Consider the following 23,198-nt stretch of genomic DNA (forward strand, 5'->3'; position numbering starts at 1 on the left):
ATAGAAATAAAAACATAAAGGGATGGCTGCCTTTACACAGGCAGCACAATTCTAATACTTTTTTCACTAATTGGTCTTTTGACCAATTAGAAGAAAAAATATCAGAATTGGGCTGCCTGTCCCCAACAAAGTCCAAATGCCTCAGGAGAAAGAGAGGCTTAATCATTTTAATGTTTAATGTTCACCTCACAGGGATAGTCTGTTTGACATTCCTATACCACAGAACAATCACAGCCACACCCACAGTGGCTGCGTTTACACAAACACAGCCAAAGTGTCATAGCTAAGACCCAGAGTGTTTCCTATCAGGTTGTGTGGTTAGGTCGGAAAACTCCTGGCCCTCATCACGCTAAGAGAGGTCATGAGATGTATTCCTTTTAGGGAGTTTTCTACTGTGTTGCTGCTTACACTTTAGGGGTCTAGGCAGGGTTCCTGTAAAGAACTTTGTGACAACTGTTTGATTGATTGATTGGTTGGTCGATACTCACTGGTTCACCATGGGCACCCCTCTCTCCTGTGCTGCCAGGGATCCCAGCTTTCCCCTGAGAGAGAGACAGAGGTCAAAGTTCACCAACATATTATTACAGGCTGAACTTAACCAGATACAGAGCCTACAAGAGACACTATCAATGGATCTGATTGGTCTGGAGAAACAAACATAAAAAACAGCAAGTCATGCAGAAAATAAAGTGTACATCTAATATTCCAGGAATGGAAAAATTCCCTTTGAGAAGTTGGGAAGGGACAAGCCTGTGAACTTGACCCTTGAACTTGATCCATAGCATCCTGAACACAAACACTGAGGAAGCAGTTTCTGTTACAACTGGGGAAGGAAGCTATTGAATGTGGTGTAACAAGCATATCAAATGTGCATCAAAGGTATCACATCTGATCTGAAATACTTGGTTGCTTTATAAATCTAGGATCAGTGTGATATTCTATGCACATCCGTTGTCCATCATGACATACACAACCTTTAGCCATCTCAAAAGGTCTTTGTCCCAGCAATGTATGTCACATCATTCACATCAAGTTATGAACATACTAAAGTGCAAAGTCATGATGTCAAAGTTAGGACTATGTCTTAAAGGTCCAGTGCAGTCCAAATTCAGTTTCTCATGTGCTCTGTATCATATTGTACAACCGCTTATGAAACTAACACTGTAAAAGTCCGAAAACATTTCATCAGTGTTATTTCCTGCTGGTTGAAATTACAATCTACATAGGACCTTCTAATCAGAATGTTTGGCATTGGTGGAGTTCAGCCTGCCTGTTGACATCACCAGGCATCAATTAAGTTAATAGACCGATAACAAAGTGAGTTCCAAACCTCTCTTCCAATAACAGCAACTTTTAAGGTGCCCTCCCCTCCCTACTCAGACGACTCCCAGACAGTCCTAGCAAAATGATTGGTTGAGAAATGGAAAACTATTACAGTAAGGTACTTAATTGTTACCCAGAAATTATTTGATGTTTATATAAAAAACAGCTGGATTGGGCCTTTAATCATCTCTGTGGTAAATCTTTCACAGGCTTAAAGGTCCCCTCATAGATTCAGATTCAGAGTTTTTAATAGTCAGAGTTGCAGGTGTGATTGCAGGGTACAGTTAAAAGCTTAGGCTTCGAGCTCCAACATGCAGGACTAAGTGAAATAAAATAATGAAAATGGTGATAAAAAACAACAATAGAAATAGAACTATACACATCATAACTGTATCAGTGATGAATAAATAAATACATGTCCAGTGGAATGGAGGCAGAGTAAAGGCTGTTTAGGGGGTGGGGGAATGACCACTGTGGCCCTATCCAATCTCAGCCTCCAGTATTTATGCTGCAGTAGTTTATGCATCGGGGGGCTAGGGTCAGTCTGTTATATCTAGAGTATTTCTCCTGTGTCCTGTGTGAATATAAGTACGCTCTCTCTGATTTTCTCTTTCTCTCTTTCTTTCTTTCTCTCCCTCGGAGGACCTGAGCCCTAGGACCATGCCTCAGGACTACCTGGCATAATGACTCCTTGCTGTCCCCAGTCCACCTGGCCGTGCTGCTGCTCCAGTTTCAGCTGTTTTGCCTGCGGCAATGGAACCCTGACCTGTTCACCGGACGTGATACCTGTCCCAGACCTGCTGTTTTCAACTCTCTAGAGACAGCAGGAGCGGTAGAGATACTCTCAATGATCGGCTATGAAAAGCCAACTGACATTTACCCCTGAGGTGCTGACTTGCTGCACCCTCGACAACTACTGTGATTATTATTATTTGACCATGCTGGTCATTTATGAACATTTGAACATCTTGGCCATGTTCTGTTATAATCTCCACCCGGCACAGCCAGAAGAGGACTGGCTACCCCTCATAGCCTGGTTCCTCTCTAGGTTTCTTCCTAGGTTTTGGCCTTTCTAGAGAGTTTTTCCTAGCCACCGTGCTTCTACACCTGCATTGCTTGCTGTTTGGGGTTTTAGGCTGGGTTTCTGTACAGTACTTTGAGATATCAGCTGATCTAAGGAGGGCTGTGCATAGGGGGAGTAGCAGGGGGGAGTAGCAGGGGTGGGATTGGGGTGTCCATAGGGGAAGTAGGTAGCTGACTAGTGGTGGCTTTTCAGAAGCCTGATGGTCTGAGCATAGAAACTATTGGACAGTCTACCAGTTTGCCATGATACTCCTGTACTTGTACTGTAAGGGACCTTTAAGTGGTCTACTATTTACAACCCCTGTTGTAATAGTAAGTATACAGCAGGTCTCTCTAGCAGGGCTCGCCATCCTTGTTCCTGGAGAGCTACCCTCCTGTAGGTTCTCTCCAACCATGTTCCTGGAGAGATACCCTCCTGTAGGTTCTCTCTCCAACCATGTTCCTGGAGAGCTACCCTCCTGTAGGTTCTCTCTCCAACCCTGTTCCTGGAGAGCTACCCTCCTGTAGGTTCTCTCTCCAACCCTGTTCCTGGAGAGCTACCCTCCTGTAGGTTCTCTCTCCAACCCTGTTCCTGGAGAGCTACCCTCCTGTAGGTTCTCTCTCCAACCCTGTTCCTGGAGAGCTACCCTCCTGTAGGTTCTCTCTCCAATCATGTTCCTGGAGAGCTACCCTCCTGTAGGTTCTCTCCAACCCTGTTCCTGGAGAGCTACCCTCCTGTAGGTTTTCTCTTCAACCGCTGTTGTAATGGTAAGTGTACAGCACTTACCCTAGATCACATAACACAATGACCAACTGAAATCTGTCTGTACAGCACAGAGCAAACTGATGAAAAAGGAACGGAGGAAAGATGGATGGGACTGGTAATTCTCAGAACTCTTCTTACAAATGCCCTCAGAGAGAGAGAGGGCTGGAAACAGCAATAAATCATGATTCCTTATAACACGGGAATACTTTTATTAAAACTGTAAATGAAAGCTCTGTGTGCACAAATGCTCCCATAATATGTCAGCGGGAACTGAACGGAACATCCAGGCTGAAATATGGGGGCGGTTAAGAAAGCCATTATTCAATGACACTATCATAAAGTGCATGCAGTCATTTAAGGAAGATGATATGAAAGAGCAGATGACTTCAGAGCTTTGCTTAGTCACTCTGTTCCTCAAAGATGTATTTTTCAACACTGAACACAAGATGGCGCTGTGGCTCTAGAGGTGACTGGGGAGAAGATTGAGTTCCTCTACGCTGCCTGTCAGATCTTTGTTAGCTTTAATAGTTTCCTCACGGCAGTAAACATACTGTTAGTTACTGGAGTAAACATACTGTTAGTTACTGGAGTAAACATACTGTTAGTTACTAGAGTAAACATACTGTTAGTTACTGGAGTAAACCTACTGTTAGTTACTGGAGTAAACATACTGTTAGTTACTGGAGTAAACGTACTGTTAGTTACTGGTGTAAACGTACTGTTAGTTACTGGAGTAAACGTACTGTTAGTTACTGGAGTAAACGTACTGTTAGTTACTGGAGTAAACATACAGTTAGTTACTGGAGTAAACCTACTGTTAGTTATTGGAGTAAACCTACTGTTAGTTACTGGAGTAAACATACTGTTAGTTACTGGAGTAAACATACTGTTAGTTACTGGAGTAAACATACTGTTAGTTACTGGAGTAAACATACTGTTAGTTACTGGAGTAAACATACTGTTAGTTACTGGAGTAAACATACTGTTAGTTATTGGAGTAAACCTACTGTTAGTTACTGGAGTAAACGTACTGTTAGTTACTGGAGTAAACGTACTGTTAGTTACTGGAGTAAACGTACTGTTAGTTACTGGAGTAAACGTACTGTTAGTTACTGGAGTAAACATACAGTTAGTTACTGGAGTAAACATACTGTTAGTTACTGGAGTAAACATACTGTTAGTTACTGGAGTAAACTTACTGTTAGTTACTGGAGTAAACTTACTGTTAGTTACTGGAGTAAACATACTGTTCGTTATTGGAGAAAGCATACTGTTAGTTGCAGGAGTGGAGTAAACATACTGTTAGTTACTGGAGTAAACATACTGTTAGTTGCTGGAGTGGAGTAAACATACTGTTAGTTACTGGAGTAAACATACTGCTAGTTACTGATGTAAACATACTGTTAGTTACTGGAGTAAACATACTGTTAGTTACTGGAGTAAACCTCACTCTAAAAGCCCAATCTGCAGCACCCAACTCTAAAAGCCCACTCTTCTATAGATCAATGTACAGTAGAGATGTCTGATGGCAATTTCATGGTCTCACCATGTTATACAAGTTGGGAGTTCCAGCTGCATTATTGTGTGTTTTACTGCTCATGAGAAATTACCTGTTATAAACCGGGTGGTTCGATCCCTGAATGCTGATTGGCTGACAGCTGTGGTATATCAGACAGTATACTACGGGTATGACAAAACACGTATTTCGACTGCTCTAATTACGTTGGCAACTCGTTTATAATAGCAATAAGGCACCTCAGGGGTTTGTGTTATATGACCAATATACCATGACTAAGGCCTGTATCCAGGCACTCTGCGTTGCGTCGTTGCTAAGAAAAGCACTTAGCCATGGTATATTGGCCATATACCACACCCCCTCGGGCCTTATTGCTTAACTATAACACCGCAACAACACCCATTCATTCCCCCGAAACACACAAACTGACCTGTTTGAACATAGACCTTGCTCTATGCAAATGACAAATGATGGCATTTAGATGCTGAGCAGGACAGGTCACTGCTAGTATGTGTGTGTTTGTGTGTCTGTGTGTGTGTCACATCAGTTAATAACACATAGAAACAATGTTTGTCAAGTGTTACGCCAAGTCTGACTTAACAGGGATGAATATAGGTCATTTATCAAACCAAACAAGCAAGCCAAGCATCTGTGAATGGATCCAAGAGTCATTGAGCATGCATCAGGCACTACCAGGCAATCTCTAGTTAGGGATCATCATGTCTGGCTAGCCACAGATACACAGAGATGCAGAGAGAAATGTTTGTACAGGGCTAACAGCAGCCAACACTATGAATTGTGTAGAGCACTTTTGTCTGTATGTTTCTTTAATCCCATTTCCCGTCAGTAGGGAATCATTTGATCCTTCAGTGGTTATATCACAACACTGCAATCCATCATTAACTAAGTAGAAAAGCAGATATTTTCCCCCGTAGTGAAGACTGTTACAACATTGAAAACATCCCAGTCTCAGTTTTACGCCGCCAGGAACACAAGGGGATCGAAGCACACACCAGCCACAAGGTCATGGTACTATGGAACAGGCCATTGACACCACCAGACCCGGGCTTTCGTGGCTATAGCCACGAATGATTTTGTCCCAGCCCTGGGTCTTTTTCCCTGCTGGGATGGTGTAAAACAAGCTAGGCTACACTGCAATGAATACTCCAAACATGGGCCCTGGCCTGCCTTTTCAGTGCTGCCTAAAACCAGCATTTCTGTGTACGGTGGCACTTTAGGAGGTGAAGTCAAAGTGCTACATTTTTAATTCGTCCCCAAAAATGATATTCCGCCGTATGCGACTGTTCATTCTCTGAGGGAGAGAACACAAAGACGAGAAGGATAATCGAGGTAAACTTTGTTAGCTTGCTATTGCTTTAGCACATTTTGTTAGCCCATGATGATGTTATTCAGAGTTATTCACCTCACAGTAAGCCAGATTCGAGAAACTTACATTTCAACATATTGACTCAAAAGCTGCACTGACAGATAATGTTAAGCTAACTAACTAACTAACTAACTAACGTGAGGGACTACTCAGTCTAGCTAGCAGATTTCATGAGCAGGGTTTTGACAGTATAGTTACTGATTAGCTATCTGGACACTGAATGAAACTGCTTGAGCTCTGTTCACCACCCGACAAAGTATCACTAACTAACCAATTACTGTCTAATTAAGTATTGTCCAAATATGCAAAAAATTGTTAATAAAGATAGCTAGCTAACTTAAGGCTAACATGACGTTAGCTACTTTTGGTAACGTCAGCTCAATTAGCTACAGTTGAAGTCGGAAGGTTACATTCACCTTAGCCAAATACATTTAAACTCAGTTTCACAATTCCTGACATTTAATCCTAGTAAAAATTCCCTGTCTTAGGTCAGTTAGGATCACCACTTTATTTTAAGATTACGAAATGTCAGAATAATAGTAGAGAGAATTATTTAATTCAGATTTTATTTAATTCATCACATTCCCAGTGGGTCAGAAGTTAACATACACTCAATTAGTATTTGGTAGAATTGCCTTTCAATTGTTAAACTTGTGTCAAGCATTTCATGTAGCCTTCCACAAGCTTCCCACAATAAATTGGGTGAATTTTGGCCCATTCCTCTTGACAGAGCTGGTGTAAGTGAGTCAGGTTTGTAGGCCTCCTTAATCGCACACACTTTTTCAGTTCTGCCCATAAATTTTCTATGCGATTGAGGTCAGGGCCTTGTGATGGCCACTCCAATACGTTGACTTTGTTGTCCTTAAGCCATTTTGCCACAACTTTGGAAGTATGCTTGGGGTCATTGTCCATTTGGAAGATCCATTTGCAACCAAGCTTTAACTTCCTGACCGATGCCTTGAGATGTTGCTTCAATATATCCACATCATTTTCCCCCCTCATGATGCCATCTATTTTGTGAAGTGCACCAGTCCCTCCAGCAGCAAAGCACCCTCCACAACATGATGCTGCCACCCCCGTGCTTCATGGTTGGGATGGTGTTCTTCGGCTTGCAAGCCTTCGGCTTGCATGGTCATTATGGCCAAACAGTTCTATTTTGGTTTCATCAGACCAGAGAACAATCTTTGTCCCCATGTGCAGTTGCAAACCGTAGTTTGGCTTTTTTATGGTGGTTTTGGAGCAGTGGCTTCTTCCTTGCTGAGTGGCCTTTCAGGTTATATCGATATAGGACTCATTTTTACTGTTGATATAGATACTTTTGTACCGGTTTCCTCCAGCATCTTCACAAGGTCGTGAAGAAGGCGCAGCAGCGCCTCTTCAACCTCAGGAGGCTGAAGAAATTCGGCTTGTCACCAAAAGCACTCACAAACTTCTACAGATGCACAATCGAGAGCATCCTTGCGGGCTGTATCACCGCCTGGTATGGCAACTGCACCGCCCTCAACCGTAAGGCTCTCCAGAGGGTAGTGAGGTCTGCACAACGCATCACCGGGGGCAAACTACCTGCCCTCCAGGACACCTACACCACCCGATGTCACAGGAAGGCCATAAAGATCATCAAGGACATCAACCACCCGAGCCACTGCCTGTTCACCCCGCTATCATCCAGAAGGCGAGGTCAGTACAGGTGCATCAAAGCTGGGACCGAGAGACTGAAAAACAGCTTCTATCTCAAGGCCATCAGACTGTTAAACAGCCACCACTAACACTGAGTGGCTGCTGCCAACACACTGACACTGACTCAACTCCAGCCACTTTAATAATGGGAATTGATGGGAAATGATGTAAATATATCACTAGCCACTTTAAACAATGCTACCTTATATAAATGTTACTTACCCTACATTATTCATCTCATACGCATACGTATATACTGTACTCTATATCATCGACGGTATCCTTATGTAATACATGTATCACTAGCCACTTTATACTATACTATGCCACTTTGTTTACATACTCATCTCATTTGTACATACTGTACCCGATACCATCTACTGTATCTTGCCTATGCTGCTCTGTACCATCACTCATTCATATATCCTTATGTACATATTCTTTATCCCCTTACACTGTGTACAAGACAGTAGTTTTGGAATTGTTAGTTAGATTACTTGTTATTACTGCATTGTCGGAACTAGAAGCACAAGCATTTCGCTACACTCGCATTAACATCTGCTAACCATGTGTATGTGACAAATAAAATTTGATTTGATTTGATTTGAAGGTCCTTTGCTGTTGTTCTGGGATTGATTTGCACTTTTCGCACCAAAGTATGTTCATCTCTAGGAGACAGAACGCGTCTCCTTCCTGAGCGGTATGACGGCTATGTGGTCCCATGGTGTTTATACTTGCATACTATTGTTTGTACAGATGAATGTGGTACCTTCAGGTGTTTGGAAATTGCTCCCAAAGATGAACCAGACTTGTGGAGGTCTACAATTTCTTTTCAGAGGTCTTGGCTGATTTATTTTGATTTTCTCATAAAGTCAAGCAAAGAGTCACTGAGTTTGAAGGTAGGCCTTGAACTACATCCACAGGTACACCTCCAATTGACTCAAATGATGTCAATTAGCCTACCAGAACCTTCTAAAGCAATGACATCATTTTCTGGAATTTTCCAAGCTGTTTAAAGGCACAGTCAACTTTGTGTATGTAAACTTCTGACCCACTGGGATTGTGATACAGTGAATTATAAGTGAAATTAAATCTGTAAACAATGGTTGGAAAAAATGCACTAAGTAGATATCCTAACCGACTTGCCAAAACAATATTTTTTTAACAAGACTTTTGTGGATTGGTTGAAAACGAGTTTTAATGACTCCAACCTAGGTGTATGGAGACTTCCGACTTCAACTGTAGCTATCTGTTGAAAAACAAAGCTGGATAGTATTTGAGTATTTTTTCCCAATTTATAGAAGATGGACGTACGGAATTGAAGATGCAGCTCAGTAAACACAGAGCAGGTTGTTGTATTTGCAGGAGTAAGTGGATACATTGTGAGTGTGTGTGTGTGTGTGTGTGTGTGTGTGTGTGTGTGTGTGTGTGTGTGTGTGTGTGTGTTTACAATATAATTATTTAGCATCTAGCTACATAGATGGGTTGGCTGACAACGTCACGAAAACGATGTGCACGCTTCCAAGGGGCATAAATCAGCCTGTTGTGATTCTGGATGGCAAGATTGCTAGCAAGAATGACACTGCCATGTGGGGAATAATTGGTGGATTATTTCAGCATGTTTCATCAAGTTATTGATAACATGTCTTCTTTTGAGGTGTTTTGACTGATTTCATGACAATGCAAATACGGCAAACATTGGCTGGCTAGCTAAACAATAACTACAACAATGTTTTTGAAACAAGTGGTCATTGTGAAAATGTATTTGTTTTCAATAAACATTGGAGACTAAACTTTTTTTTATTTTACCAGGCAAGTCAGTTAAGAACAAATTCTTAATTTCAATGACGGCCTAGGAACAGTAGGTTAACTGCCTGTTCAGGGGCAGAACGACAGATTTGTACCTTGTCAGCTCGGGGATTCGAACTAGCAACCTTTCGGTTACTAGTCCAATGCTCTAACCACTAGGCTACCCTGCCGCCCCACACTAGGCTTACATGTTAACAATTTCAGCCAACCTCATCTGTTTTGTTCCATGGCTGCATGTATTTTGATTTGGTTGCTAAAGCAACAGAGAGAACACAGGTATTGTGGTTTGTGAAAGGTAAGACATTTGAATGTTAATCAGGTTTAAGATTGAGTGAAAAAATTCAGGTAAACATTATTTGTCTGTTATATTGCTTCTCTGTGTGTTTGTCTGTTCAGGATTCTCCATATTGCTACGGCACTGATACTATGCCGTCTCTGTAATAATATAGGAGATCCAGGGAAGCAGAACTTCAGACAGCAAGGAAGAGAGGTTAGCAGACAGGACAGAGACAACACAGAGAGAGGTTACCAGACAGCACAGAGAGAACACAGAGAGAGGTTACCAGACAGGACAGAGAGAACACAGAGAGAGGTTACCAGACAGGACAGAGAGAACACAGAGAGAGGTTAGCAGACAGGACAGAGAGAACACAGAGAGGTTAGCAGACAGGTCAGAGAGAACGCAAAGAGAGGTTACCAGACAGGACAGAGAGTACACAGAGAGGTTAGCAGACAGGACAGAGAGAACACAAAGAGAGGTTAGCAGACAGGACAGAGAGAACACAGAGAGAGGTTAGCAGACAGGACAGAGAGAACACAGAGATAGAGGTTAGCAGACAGGACAGAGAGAACACAGAGAGAGGTTAGCAGACAGGACAGAGAGAACACAGGGAGAGGTTACCAGACAGGACAGAGAAAACACAGAGAGAGGTTGGTTAGCAGACAGGACAGAGAGAATACACAGAGAGGTTAGCAGACAGGACAGAGAGAGGTTACCAGACAGGACAGAGAGAACATAGAGAGAGGTTACCAGACAGGACAGAGAGAGGTTACCAAACAGGACAGAGAGAACATGGAGAGAGGTTACCAGACAGCACAGAGAGAACACAGAGAGAGGTTACCAGACAGGACAGAGAGAACACAGAGAGAGGTTACCAGACAGGACAGAGAGAACACAGAGAGAGGTTAGCAGACAGGACAGAGAGAACGCAGAGAGAGGTTAGCAGACAGGACAGAGAGAACGCAGAGAGAGGTTACCAGACAGGACAGAGAGAACACATAAAGAGGTTAGCAGACAGGACAGAGATAACACAGAGAGAGGTTAGCAGACAGGACAGAGAGAACACAGAGATAGAGGTTAGCAGACAGGACAGAGAGAACACAGAGAGAGGTTAGCAGACAGGACAGAGAGAACACAGAGAGAAGTTACCAGACAGGACAGAGAAAACACAGAGAGAGGTTAGCAGACAGGACAGAGAGAACACAGATAGAGGTTACCAGACAGGACAGAGAGAACACAGAGAGAGGTTAGCAGACAGGACAGAGAGAACACAGAGAGAGGTTAGCAGACAGGACAGAGAGAACACAGAGAGAGGTTAGCAGACAGGACAGAGAGAACACACAGAGAGGTTAGCAGACAGGGCAGAGAGAGGTTAGCAGACAGGACAGAGAGAACACAGAGAGAGGTTAGCAGACAGGACAGAGAGAACACACAGAGAGGTTACCAGACAGGACAGAGAGAGGTTACCAAACAGGACAGAGAGCACACGGAGAGAGGTTACCAGACAGGACAGAGAGAGGTTACCAAACAGGACAGAGACAACACAGAGAGAGGTTAGCAGTCAGGACAAAGAGAACACAGAGAGAGGTTAGCAGACAGGACAGAGAGAACACAGAGAGAGGTTAGCAGACAGGACAGAGAGAGGTTAGCAGACAGGACAGAGAGAGGTTAGCAGACAGGACAGAGAGGGGTTACCAGCCAGGACAGAGAGAGGTTACCAGACAGGACAGAGAGAGGTTACCAAACAGGACAGAGAGAACACAGAGAGAGGTTAGCAGGCAGGACAGAGAGAACACAGAGAGAGGTTAGCAGACAGGACAGAGAGAACACAGAGAGAGGTTACCAGACAGGACAGAGAGAACACAGAGAGAGGCTAGCAGACAGGACAGAGAGAACACAGAGAGAGGTTAGCAGACAGGACAGAGAGAACACAGAGAGAGGTTAGCAGACAGGACAGAGATAACACACAGAGAGGTTAGCAGACAGGACAGAGAGAGGTTACCAGACAGGACAGAGAGAACATAGAGAGAGGTTACCAGACAGGACAGAGAGAGGTTACCAAACAGGACAAAGAGAACACGGAGAGAGGTTACCAGACAGGACAGAGAGAGGTTACCAAACAGGACATAGACAACACAGAGAGAGGTTAGCAGTCAGGACAGAGAGAACACAGAGAGAGGTTAGCAGACAGGACAGAGAGAACACAGAGAGAGGTTAGCAGACAGGACAGAGAGAGGTTAGCAGACAGGACAGAGAGAGGTTAGCAGACAGGACAGAGAGAGGTTACCAGCCAGGACAGAGTGAGGTTACCAGACAGGACAGAGAGAGAGGTTACCAAACAGGACAGAGAGAACACAGAGAGAGGTTAGCAGGCAGGACAGAGAGAACACAGAGAGAGGTTACCAGACAGGACAGAGAGAACACGGAGAGAGGTTACCAGACAGGACAGAGAGAACACAGAGAGAGGTTACCAGACAGGACAGAGAGAGGTTATCAGCCAGGACAGAGAGAGGTTACCAGACAGGACAGAGAGAGGTTAGTAGACAGGACAGAGAGAACACAGAGAGAGGTTACCAGACAGGACAGAGAGAGGTTAGCAGACAGGACAGAGAGAACACAGAGAGAGGTTACCAGACAGGACAGAGAGAGGTTACCAGACAGGACAGAGCGAGGTTAGAGAGAGGTTAGCAGACAGGACAGACAGAACACAGAGAGAGGTTAGCAGACAGGACAGAGAGAACACAGAGAGAGGTTAGCAGGCATGACAGAGAGAACACAGAGAGAGGTTAGCAGACAGGACAGAGAGAACACAGAGAGGGGTTAGCAGACAGGACAGAGAGAACACAGAGAGAGATTAGCAGACAGGACAGAGAGAACACAGGGAGAGGTTACCAGACAGGACAGAGAGAGGTTACCAGACAGGACAGAGAGAGGTTACCAGACAGGACAGAGAGAGGTTACCAGACAGGACAGAGAGAGGTTACCAGACAGGACAGAGAGATTACCAGACAGGACAGAGAGAGGTTACCAGACAGGACAGAGAGAGGTTACCAGACAGGACAGAGAGAACACAGAGAGAGGTTACCAGACAGGACAGAGAGAACACAGAGAGAGGTTACCAGACAGGACAGAGAGAACACAGAGAGAGGTTACCAGACAGGACAGCGAGAACACAGAGAGAGGTTACCAGACAGGACAGAGAGAGGTTACCAGACAGGACAGAGAGAGGTTACCAGACAGGACAGAGAGATTACCAGACAGGACAGAGAGAGGTTACCAGACAGGACAGAGAGAGGTTACCAGACAGGACAGAGAGAACACAGAGAGAGGTTACCAGACAGGACAGAGAGAACACAGAGAGAGGTTACCAGACAGGACAGAGAGAACACAGAGAGAGGTTACCAGACAGGACAGCGAGAACACAGAGAGAGGTTACCAGACAGGGCAGAGAGAGATTACCAGACAGGACAGAGAGAGGTTACCAGACAGGACAGAGAGAACATAGAGAGAGGTTAGCAGACAGGACAGAGAGAACACAGAGAGAGGTTACCAGACAGGACAGGGAGGCCCACACAAGACAAACATGGCACATTCCTCTCAAGCCAGAGAAGGTAGTCCTTGCTAAACATTACCTCTCAAAAAAAGAAAGATGCCACTTTTGACATGTCCTGTGTGTATAAATTGTTAGACCCGGATATGTTCCCATCACTGAAGACAATCATACAGGCCGCGCTGACCATCCCAGTTAGCATTTGTGAGACATCTTTCTGTGCATTAATTAAGACATCTACATACCTGGCTTAGGAGCCCAATGACCCAAGATAGAATGCGTCATGACAATTGACAAAGATATACATACTAACACACTTGGGAAAGAGTGAAGTCATAGACAGGTTTGCACCTACAGTTTAATTTTGTATAATTTCTAATCTTTATGGATGGACTAACATCCTAGTACTGTATAATATAACTGACAAGCATTGTGCATCTTTATTTGGAGAAAGGATTGTATGCTGGTACATGTGTGGAGAATTGTGAAGTGTTGTTACTACAGGGCTGTTGGACGGGGTGTATTTGTTTTTGTGTAATTCATTCGAAATATTGTCCTGTAGGTAATTGACCTTGGAATCTGCGATTTATTACCACAAATATTATAAAATCATGATTTCAAACGTGTTTGGTGCCTGCGCTTTTACACATTATCTGCAAAAGTTGTGTCGTTTATGCTGTGGTGGAAATTATTGTAATCGGGCCTACAGTATATTACAGGTAGAAAGAAGTGGTGGAAATTCTTTATAGGGCCAGGATTATTTTACAGGTAGAAAGCTGTAGTGGAAAGGATTTTAATGGGGGCATATATTACAGATAGAAAGCAGTGGTGGAAAGTATTTTAATGGGGGACTATATTTCAGATAGAAAGCAGTGGTGGAAAGTATTTTAATGGGGGCATATATTTCAGGTAGAAAGCAGTGGTGGAAAGTATTTTAATGGGGGCATATATTACAGATAGAAAGCAGTGGTGGAAAGTATTTTAATGGGGGACTATATTTCAGGTAGAAAGCAGTGGTGGAAAGTATTTTAATGGGGGACTATATTTCAGATAGAAAGCAGTGGTGGAAAGTATTTTAATGGGGGACTATATTTCAGGTAGAAAGCAGTGGTGGAAAGTATTTTAATGGGGGACTATTTTTCAGGTAGAAAGCAGTGGTGGAAAGTATTTTAATGGGGGACTATATTTCAGATAGAAAGCAGTGGTGGAAAGTATTTTAATGGGGGACTATATTTCAGATAGAAAGCAGTGGTGGAAAGTATTTTAATGGGGGACTATATTTCAGGTAGAAAGCAGTGGTGGAAGTTCTTTATAGGACTGGGACTGTATTACAGGTAGAAATCTGTGGTGGAAATGATTTATAGGGCAAGGATTATTTTACAGGTAGAAAGCTGTGGTGGAAATAATTTTAATTAGGGGCATATATTACAGGTAGAAAGTGTGGTGTAAATAATTGTAACGGGGGCCTATAAAACAGGTAGAAAACTGTGGTTGAAATTCTTTATAGGGGCGGGACTTTTAATACATAGTCCCATGTAAGCTCTGGTGTTGGCCTCTTTACCTCATGTCAATCAAACCTGTCAATCAAACATCTCAACCAAACCTGTCAATCACACCTGTCAAAGTAATGGAGATACAGTGTGTAGGTGAATGTAATGCAAGGTACTCACAGGTTTCCCTGATAGGCCTCTCTCCCCTGGACCGCCAGCTTTACCCTGCAAGAGGAAAGGCATGTAATAGATAGTTGAGTCACGACAATTCAGGGGTGGGAAACTCCAGTCCTCGGGGGCCTGATTGGTGTCACAATGTTTCTCCAGCCCTAGCAAACACAGCTTATTAATCAAATTGCATTCTAAACTGAAGATCATGATTAGGTGATTATTGGAGTCAGGTGTGTTAGCTGGGGCAAAACCAATCAGGCCCCCGAGGACTGGAATTGCCCACCCCTGCCGGGATAATTGCATGATGAGTGTACCAGTTATACAGTACCGTCCCTAGTGGACTACGAACACTAGTTCGTATTACAGATGTAGGATCTTAATTTGATCACCACATTGCAGGAGATCTTACCTGCAATGCAGCACATTTAAAACTTGTAGAATATTTGAGGTTTTAAAAGGCTCCTGAAGTTTGTAATTTCCTCTGAAATTTCAGACTTGTTTTTCCCTTTATGAAAAATGTATCAACCCCTACAAAAATGTCAATTTATTATACTGAACAAAAATATAAACACAGCATGCAACAATTTCAAAGATTTTACTGAGTTACAGTTCCTATAAGGAAATTTGTCAATTGAAATAAATTCATTAGGCCCTAATCTATGGGCGTGGATCAGAAAACCAGTCAGTATCTGGTGTGACCACCACTTGCATCATGCAGCGCGACTCATTTCCTTCACCTAGAGTTGATCAGGCTGTTGATTGTGCCCTGTGGAATATTGTTCCACTCCTGTGTGAAGTTGCTGGACATTGGCGGGAACTGGAACACACTGTCGTACACGTTGATCCAGAGCATCCCAAACATGCTCAATGGGTGACATGTCTGGTGAGTATGCAGACCATGGAAGAACTGGGACATTTTCAGCTTCCAGGAAATGTGTACAGATGCTTGCAACATGGGGCCTTTCTCTATCATGCTGAAACATGAGGTGATGGTGAAAAGCCTACAACAATAGGCCTCAGGATAAAATGCAATTGTGTTCGTTGTCCGTAGCTTATGTCTGCCTATACCAAAACCCCACTGCCACCATGGCGCACTCTGTTCACAACGTTGACATCAGCAAACCGCTTGAGCACAGGACACCATACACGCTGTCTGCCATCTGCCCGGTACAGTTGAAACCGGATTCATCCGTGAAGAGCACACTTCTTCTGCATGCCAGTGGCCATCAAAGGTGAGGATTTTCCCACTGAAGTGGGTTACTATGCCGAACTGCAGTCAGGTCAAGACCTGGTGAGGACGACGAGCACGAGAAGAAATTCTTCGGTTGCTCAAACCGTTTCATCAGCTTTTCTGGGTGGCTGGGATCAGATGATCCCACAGGTGAAGAAGCCGGATGTGGAGGTCTTGGGCTGGCGTGGTTACACGTGGTGTGCGGTTGAGAGGCCGGTTGGACGTACTGCCAAATTCTCTAAAATGACATCGGAGGTGGCTTAGGGTAGAGAAATGAACATTCAATTCTCTGGCAACAGCTCAGGGGGATATTCCTGCAGTCAGCATGCCAATTGCACACTCCCTCAAAACTTGAGACATCTGTGGCTTTGTGTCGTGTGACAAAACTGCACATTTTAGAGTGGCCTTTTACTGTCCCCAGCTCAAGGTGCACCTGTGCAATGATTGTGCTGTTTAATCAGCTTCTTGATATGTCAGGTGGATGGAGAAATGCTCCCTAACAGGTATGCAAACCGATTTGTGCACAATTTGAGAGAAATCAGCTTTTTGTGAATATGGAACATTTCTGGGATTTTCTTTTCTTCAGTTTAGGAAACAAGTGGAGGCTAGTGGAAGGAGATATAGGAGTACGGGCTCATTGTAATTGCTGGAATAGAATTATGGAACAGAGTCAAAACATGTGGTTTCCATATGTTGGATGTGTTTGATACCATTCCATTAATTCTGTTCCAGACATTACAATGAGCCCGTCCTCCTATAGCTCCTCCCACCAGCCGCCACTGCATGAAACATGGGACCAACACATTACATGTTGAGTTTATATTTTTGTTAAGTATATATTCCACATACTGTAATAATTCACATGACCTGTTGCTGCAGGATTATTTTCCTGCTGTAACAAACTGGCACAAATTAAGATCCTACACTGTATGCAAGTCTCATGAATATCTTCTATTATCCAAGATATCCTCAAAAATGCCAAAATAAAGGAAAACCCAATATAAAATGTCTTAAAAGGGCGTTGGGACACCACCAGCCAGAAGAGATTCAATGCACCTTGGCATAGATTCTACAACTGTCTGGAACTCTATTGGAGGGATGCGACACCATTCTTCCACTAGAAATTCCACAATTTGGTGTTTTGTTGATGGTGGTGGAAAACGCCGTCTCAGGCGCCGCTCCAGATTCTCCCATAAGTGTTCAATTGGATTGAGATCTGATGACTGAGACGGCCATGGCATATGGTTCACATCGTTTTCAAGCTCATCAGTTTGCTTAATTAAGTCAGGAACCACACCTGTGTGGAAGCACCTGCTTTCAATATAGTTTGTATCCCTCATTTACTTGAGTGTTTCCATTATTTTGGCAGTTACGTGTGTTAACATTTCTGCTCCTAACTGAACCATCTATCCTCTGTAAAACGAAATGCCATTGAAGACATCAAAGATAGAATAGAAGAGATACTTTGTTGTCCATTTTTCAATACTAGAACAAGCATAATACTAGAACACAGGACATCAAAGCTAGAGATGACACGGGTGCACTGGTCCATCATGTTAGGAACCATTACACTCATCTAGATTCATCCAAAATGATGAGCAAAAATGACTCACTATAATCTACCTTCATAAACTCTCTCCATCCAACCAATGGCTCTACCCATCTACAGGTTGTGTTTTAATGAAATCCCCCAACCAAAATGGAGACAATGACGCTAGCAAATATAAAGCCAGGGTAGGTTTTTCATGTTTTTCATCCCAAATAAAGAGCAACACATTGATTACAGTTAAAATACAGAGCAGGGTACATTTTCCTCTTGCATGCGGCAGCTCTTTATTGACATAGCTCACGTTTCATTACTGTGAGCTGGAAGAGGTTTTTCATTGACTATAACTTGATACAGCCATCAGAAGAATGGCACCCTCTGCAAATAAAACCGTTCATTAAAGTCTACCGATCTCCCACACAGATCTTAATGGCAATTTAAACCTCAGGTTATGGTGGCCCAAGTGTAACCTTTTCACTCAGATGTAGGAATAATAACACATGGGGTAGGTCTCCTACACAGTGGAGTCTGTTGTGTAGAATGAATGCAGGAGCAGGGGTGATACAGGAAGTAACTTTGCCTCATTCTGGCCTGTCATTGGTCAGCAGGAGTGATACAGGAAGAAATGCTGCCTCATTCTGGCCTGTAATTGGTCAGCAGGGGTGATACAGGAAGTAACCCTGCCTCATTCTTGCCTCAGGTGAACAATAAGGGACTTTCTGTTGAGATCCAATTATTTTGTCATCGTAAGTGGCCTCCTGTACCCTATTCAATGTGCCCTCTAATCAGTATAGGGACAGAGTCATGTGCAGAAACACACAGGACAGGAGCAAACTCCCACACACACACTGCCACAGACGCAGACGCACACGCACACACACGCACACACGTTGTATATACATTTCTGATGTTAAATTAAAAGCACACATGTTCTTGAGGCCTGTGCTGGGTCAGTGGTAGAAAGTAAAGCAGACAGGTGATGCAGAGTACTCACTATGAACCCAGGCTCCCCTTTCTTTCCACCTTCCCCCTGCTCTCCCTGCAGAAGAGCAAGAGAGAGAGAAGGAGAGGAATAAAGAGAGATCTTAGTGAGGCAACAAATATACTTTTAATCAGGTCAAAGTGCACAGAACAAGGTTTTAAGTCAGGTAGAAAGAGGACATTCAGTATAATGTTCTTCTGAGGGTGAGAAGATGTTTACCTTGGTGCCCTCAGGTCCTGGTTCCCCCAGTGGACCGTCTGCACCCCTCGGCCCCTATGACACAGAAACACAGCTGCTAAGCCCTCTGTGTGTGTGTGTGTGAGTGTGTGTGTGTATCCCTGGGCCCCTATGACACACAAATAGCTTAGCCCTCTCTGTATGCAGGGTTTACAAACCACTCAGCCATCACATCACACAACGGCACTCGTAAATACAAGCACACACCCACCCACACTCTCACACCCGCACACAGCAACACACCCACACATGCACACACCCACACAACCACGCACACCCACCCAAACCTACTGTACTTAGCAGTGTACAATATGGGATATGGGCGTAACCAAATCATCTAGTGTCTCAATAAAATAATGGGGTGGAGGAGGCGAGAGCATGGGGAGTATCAAACACATAAGGGCATTGGTGTTAGGAGCAGCGCATGGTAGCAGTCTACTGTGCAGGCCCTTTTTGTCTTCAAACACATCCGCATGGAATTCCAGAAAGACAGACAGACAGTTGGACTGCATAATATCAACAACTTGGGAGTAATCAGCTTCTTCTTTGTCTTTGTCTATCTGGGGGTTACCTGCTGACCTTTGCATCCCACTCCTCTCTATCTCTCTCTCTCCTTCCCTCTCCATCCCTCTCCCTGTCTTTAATACCTACACACAAAAAGGTAAATGCTAGACAGTCAGGCCACATTCAGTGGTGCGTTTTGGAGGAAACACAAGCAACTGACTGATCATCCGTCTGAGTGTGTGCTCTACTGGACTACTCTGTCTTCCTGTAGTGGACGCTACATTTACTGTACCTTGGTTCAGGGCAGGCCAAGGATACAGCGGGGAAATAAGTCAAACAGTAAAAAGAAGTGTTTACTTACTCATAAAACTATTCAACACAGACATTTGAGTGAGTGGATGTACTGTATGGGGCTCCGCCTCACACGGCTGGATGTCCAGCTGGCTGTCAAGGCCAAGCAAAACGAGAGCAGAGCCACCACTTCTCAGTCCAAATGAAATGAGTAGAGCTAAGACAAATCTCATTTGCTGAATCGGAAATTTTAACTTTCTTTTACTTGATCCTAAAACTGTACAGTTGGGTGAATGGCTCATTCAGGGTTGTTAACAGGCACTAACTGTGCCCTATTACAAACACTTGGCTCAGTCAGTTCTATGGATTAGAACAGTAGCCAAACACACTTATAATTTATACTATATCCAATTAAAATTCAACCCCTCCTTTGATTGGTCAACTGAGTGAGCCAAGTGACAAATTAACACATTGTGAGGTCAATGAGGACAACTGAAAGACACATAGACAGGTCAAGAGTTAAAGATGATGCGTCATGGGGAACTATTGTCTCCTAGCTTCTGTCTGCAGGTAATAGTTTATACTGTAGTACTACTGAAGTTAGTCCATACACACCGAGCATACCAAACATTAGGAACAACCCCGTGCCCCTTTGCCCTCAGAGCAGCCTCAATTCATCGGGGCATGGACTCTACAAGATGTTGAAAGCATTCCACAGGGATGCTGGCCCATGTTGACTCCAATGCTTCCCACAGTTGTGTCAAGTTGGCTGGATGTCCTTTGGGTGGTGGACCATTCTTGATACACATGGGAAACTGCTGAGCATGACAAATCCAGCAGCATTGTAGTTCTTAACAGACTCAAACCGGTGCGCCTGGCACCTTTTATCATACCCCGTTCAAAGGCACTTAAATCTTTTGTCATCACTCTCTGAATGGCACACATACACACTCCATGTCTCAATTGTCTCAAGGTTCAAAATCCTTCTTTGACCTGTTTCCGCTCCTTCCTCTACACTGATTGAAGTGGATTTAACAAGTGACATCAATAAGGGATCATAGCTTTCACCTGGATTTCATGGAAAGAGTAAGTGTTCTTAACGTTATGTACACTCAGTGTATAGTTACTACTGGGACATATATTATTTTATCTGCATGTAATATCTAATATATTTATGTAATAGTTCATATAGTAATGTCATATTTCATATATTTATGTAATATCTCATATAGTAATGTAATATCTCATATAGTTAAGTCATATCTCATATAGTTAAGTCATATCTCATATAGTTATATAATATATCATATATTTATGCAATATCTCATATAGTCATGTAATATCTCATATATTTATGTAATAGCCTATATAGTGATGTAATATCATTAAAGCAGCAGACTTAATGAATCTGTAAATGATTAGATATCAGAGAGAGAGAGAGATAAAAGGGGAGAAAGCGCCGTTTTCTTTTCTCCTACTGTACATTGTGACATCATGAATCTAGGCCTAGTTCAAGTACGCCACATTTTATCATCCAGACCTGATTTCTTTATAGCTCAGACGGTTAAACCATAAGAGAAGGTCATAATAAGGTTAGGATAACAACTTTTGGATTGGCCCTGTGGAGGCGTAGACTGGCAGCAAGCTGAGCTGTTTCACTTTGCTGCTGTTAAGTACTTTAGCCTGTTGGACACGAGAGATAAACATCCCAGCAGCACGTCATGCATGTTTATATCAGAACAGCTGTTCCAAAATACCAGCGTGTAATCAAATCACTGCCGACACAACACTTTCATTACATTTATTGTTACTGAACAATGCTGTTCTGGTTATAGAAGTGTTGTGATTCAGTGGACAGATCACATACAGTGCCTTCGGAAAGTATTCAGACCCCTTGACTTTTTCCACATTTTGATACGTTACAGCCTTATTCTAAAATGGATTAATAAAGCAAATGTCTTCAACAATCTACACACAACACACCATAATGACAAAGTGAAAACAGGTTTCAATAAGTATTCAGACCCTTTGCTATGAGACTCGAAATTTAGCTCAGGTGCATCCTGTTACCATTAATAATCCATGAGATGTTTCTACAACTTGATTGGAGTCCACCTGGGGTAAATTCAATTGATTGGACATAATTTGGAAAGGCACACACCTGTCTATATAAGGTCCAACAGTGAACAGTGCATGTCAGAGCAAAAACCAAGCCATGAAGTCGAAGGAATTGTCTGTAGAGCTCTGAGACAGGATTGTGTCGAGGCACAGATCAGGGGAAGGGTACCAAAACATTTCTGCAGCCTTGAAGGTCCTCAAGAACATAGTAACCTCCTTCATTCTTAAATGGAAGAAGTTTGGAACCACCAAGACTCTAAACTGAGCAATTTGGGGAAAAGGGCCTTGGTCAGGGAAGTGACCAAGAACCCGATGGTCACTCTGAGGGAGTTCAAGAGTTCCTCTGTGGAGATGGGAGAAGGACAACCATCTCCAGAAGGACAACCATCTCTGCAGCACTCCACCAAACAGACCTATATGGTGGAGCGGCCAGATGGAAGCCTCTCCTCAGTAAAAGGCACATGACAGCCTGCTTGGAGTTTGCCAAAAGCCACCTAAACAAGATTCTCTGGTCTGATGAAACCAAGATTGAACTCTTTAGCCTGAATGCCAAGTGTCACGTCTGGAGAAAATCTGGCACCATCCCTAAAGTGAAGCATGGTGGTGGCAGCATCATGCTGTGGTGATGTTTTTCATGGGCAGGGACTGGGAGATTAGTCAGGATCGAGGCAAAGATGAACGGAGCAAAGTACAGAGAGAACCTTGATGAAAACCTGCTGGGGCGAAGGTTCACTTTCCAACAGGACAACGACCCTAAACACACAGCCAATACAACGCAGGAGTGGCTTCGGGACAAATCTCTGAATGTACTTGAGTGGCCCAGCCAGAGCCCAGACTTGAACCCGATCGAATATCTTTGAATGGACCTGAAAATAGCTGTGCAACGACTCTCCCCATCCAACCTGACAGAGCTTGAGAGGATCTGCAGTGAAGAATGGGAGAAACTGCCAAAATACAGGTGTGCCAAGCTTGAAGCGTCATACCCAAGAAGACTCAAGGCTGTAATCACTGCCAAAGATGCTTCAACAAAGTACAGAGTAAAGGGTCTGAATACCAATGTAAATGCAATATTTTAGTTGTTCATTTTTTATAAATTTGCAAAAATGTCTTCACTTGTTTTTGCTTTGTCATTATGGGGTATTGTGTGTAGATTGATGAGGGAACAAACAATGTAATACATTTTAGAATAAGGCTATAAAGTAACAAAATGTAAAGTGTTGCTATGTGTTTTCAGTGTTTGTGTGAAGCAGAGGACAGT

General features: G+C 43.3%; 2 protein-coding genes across 2 annotated transcripts in view; both read right to left on the bottom strand.

The window, feature by feature from the left end:
* LOC139409777 (collagen alpha-1(XXIV) chain) overlaps positions 1 to 15,893 on the bottom strand; it is a 74,976-nt gene extending 59,083 nt beyond the window's left edge. The window contains exons 1-3 of the mRNA XM_071155155.1: positions 15,769 to 15,893; positions 15,041 to 15,227; positions 489 to 542 (exon numbers count right to left, since the gene is read on the bottom strand). Coding sequence (XP_071011256.1) covers positions 489 to 542; positions 15,041 to 15,227; positions 15,769 to 15,893 — 366 coding nt within the window. The remainder of the gene's footprint in view (positions 1 to 488; positions 543 to 15,040; positions 15,228 to 15,768) is intronic.
* A 6,378-nt stretch (positions 15,894 to 22,271) lies between these two features.
* The window catches only part of LOC139409779 (collagen alpha-1(XXIV) chain), an 89,489-nt gene continuing 88,562 nt past the window's right edge, over positions 22,272 to 23,198 (bottom strand). Inside the window, exon 19 of the mRNA XM_071155156.1 lies at positions 22,272 to 22,283. Within this exon, the coding sequence (XP_071011257.1) occupies positions 22,272 to 22,283 (12 nt within the window). The remainder of the gene's footprint in view (positions 22,284 to 23,198) is intronic.

Source organism: Oncorhynchus clarkii, chromosome 5 (assembly GCF_045791955.1).
Source record: "Oncorhynchus clarkii lewisi isolate Uvic-CL-2024 chromosome 5, UVic_Ocla_1.0, whole genome shotgun sequence".
Taxonomy (NCBI): Eukaryota; Metazoa; Chordata; class Actinopteri; order Salmoniformes; family Salmonidae; genus Oncorhynchus; species Oncorhynchus clarkii.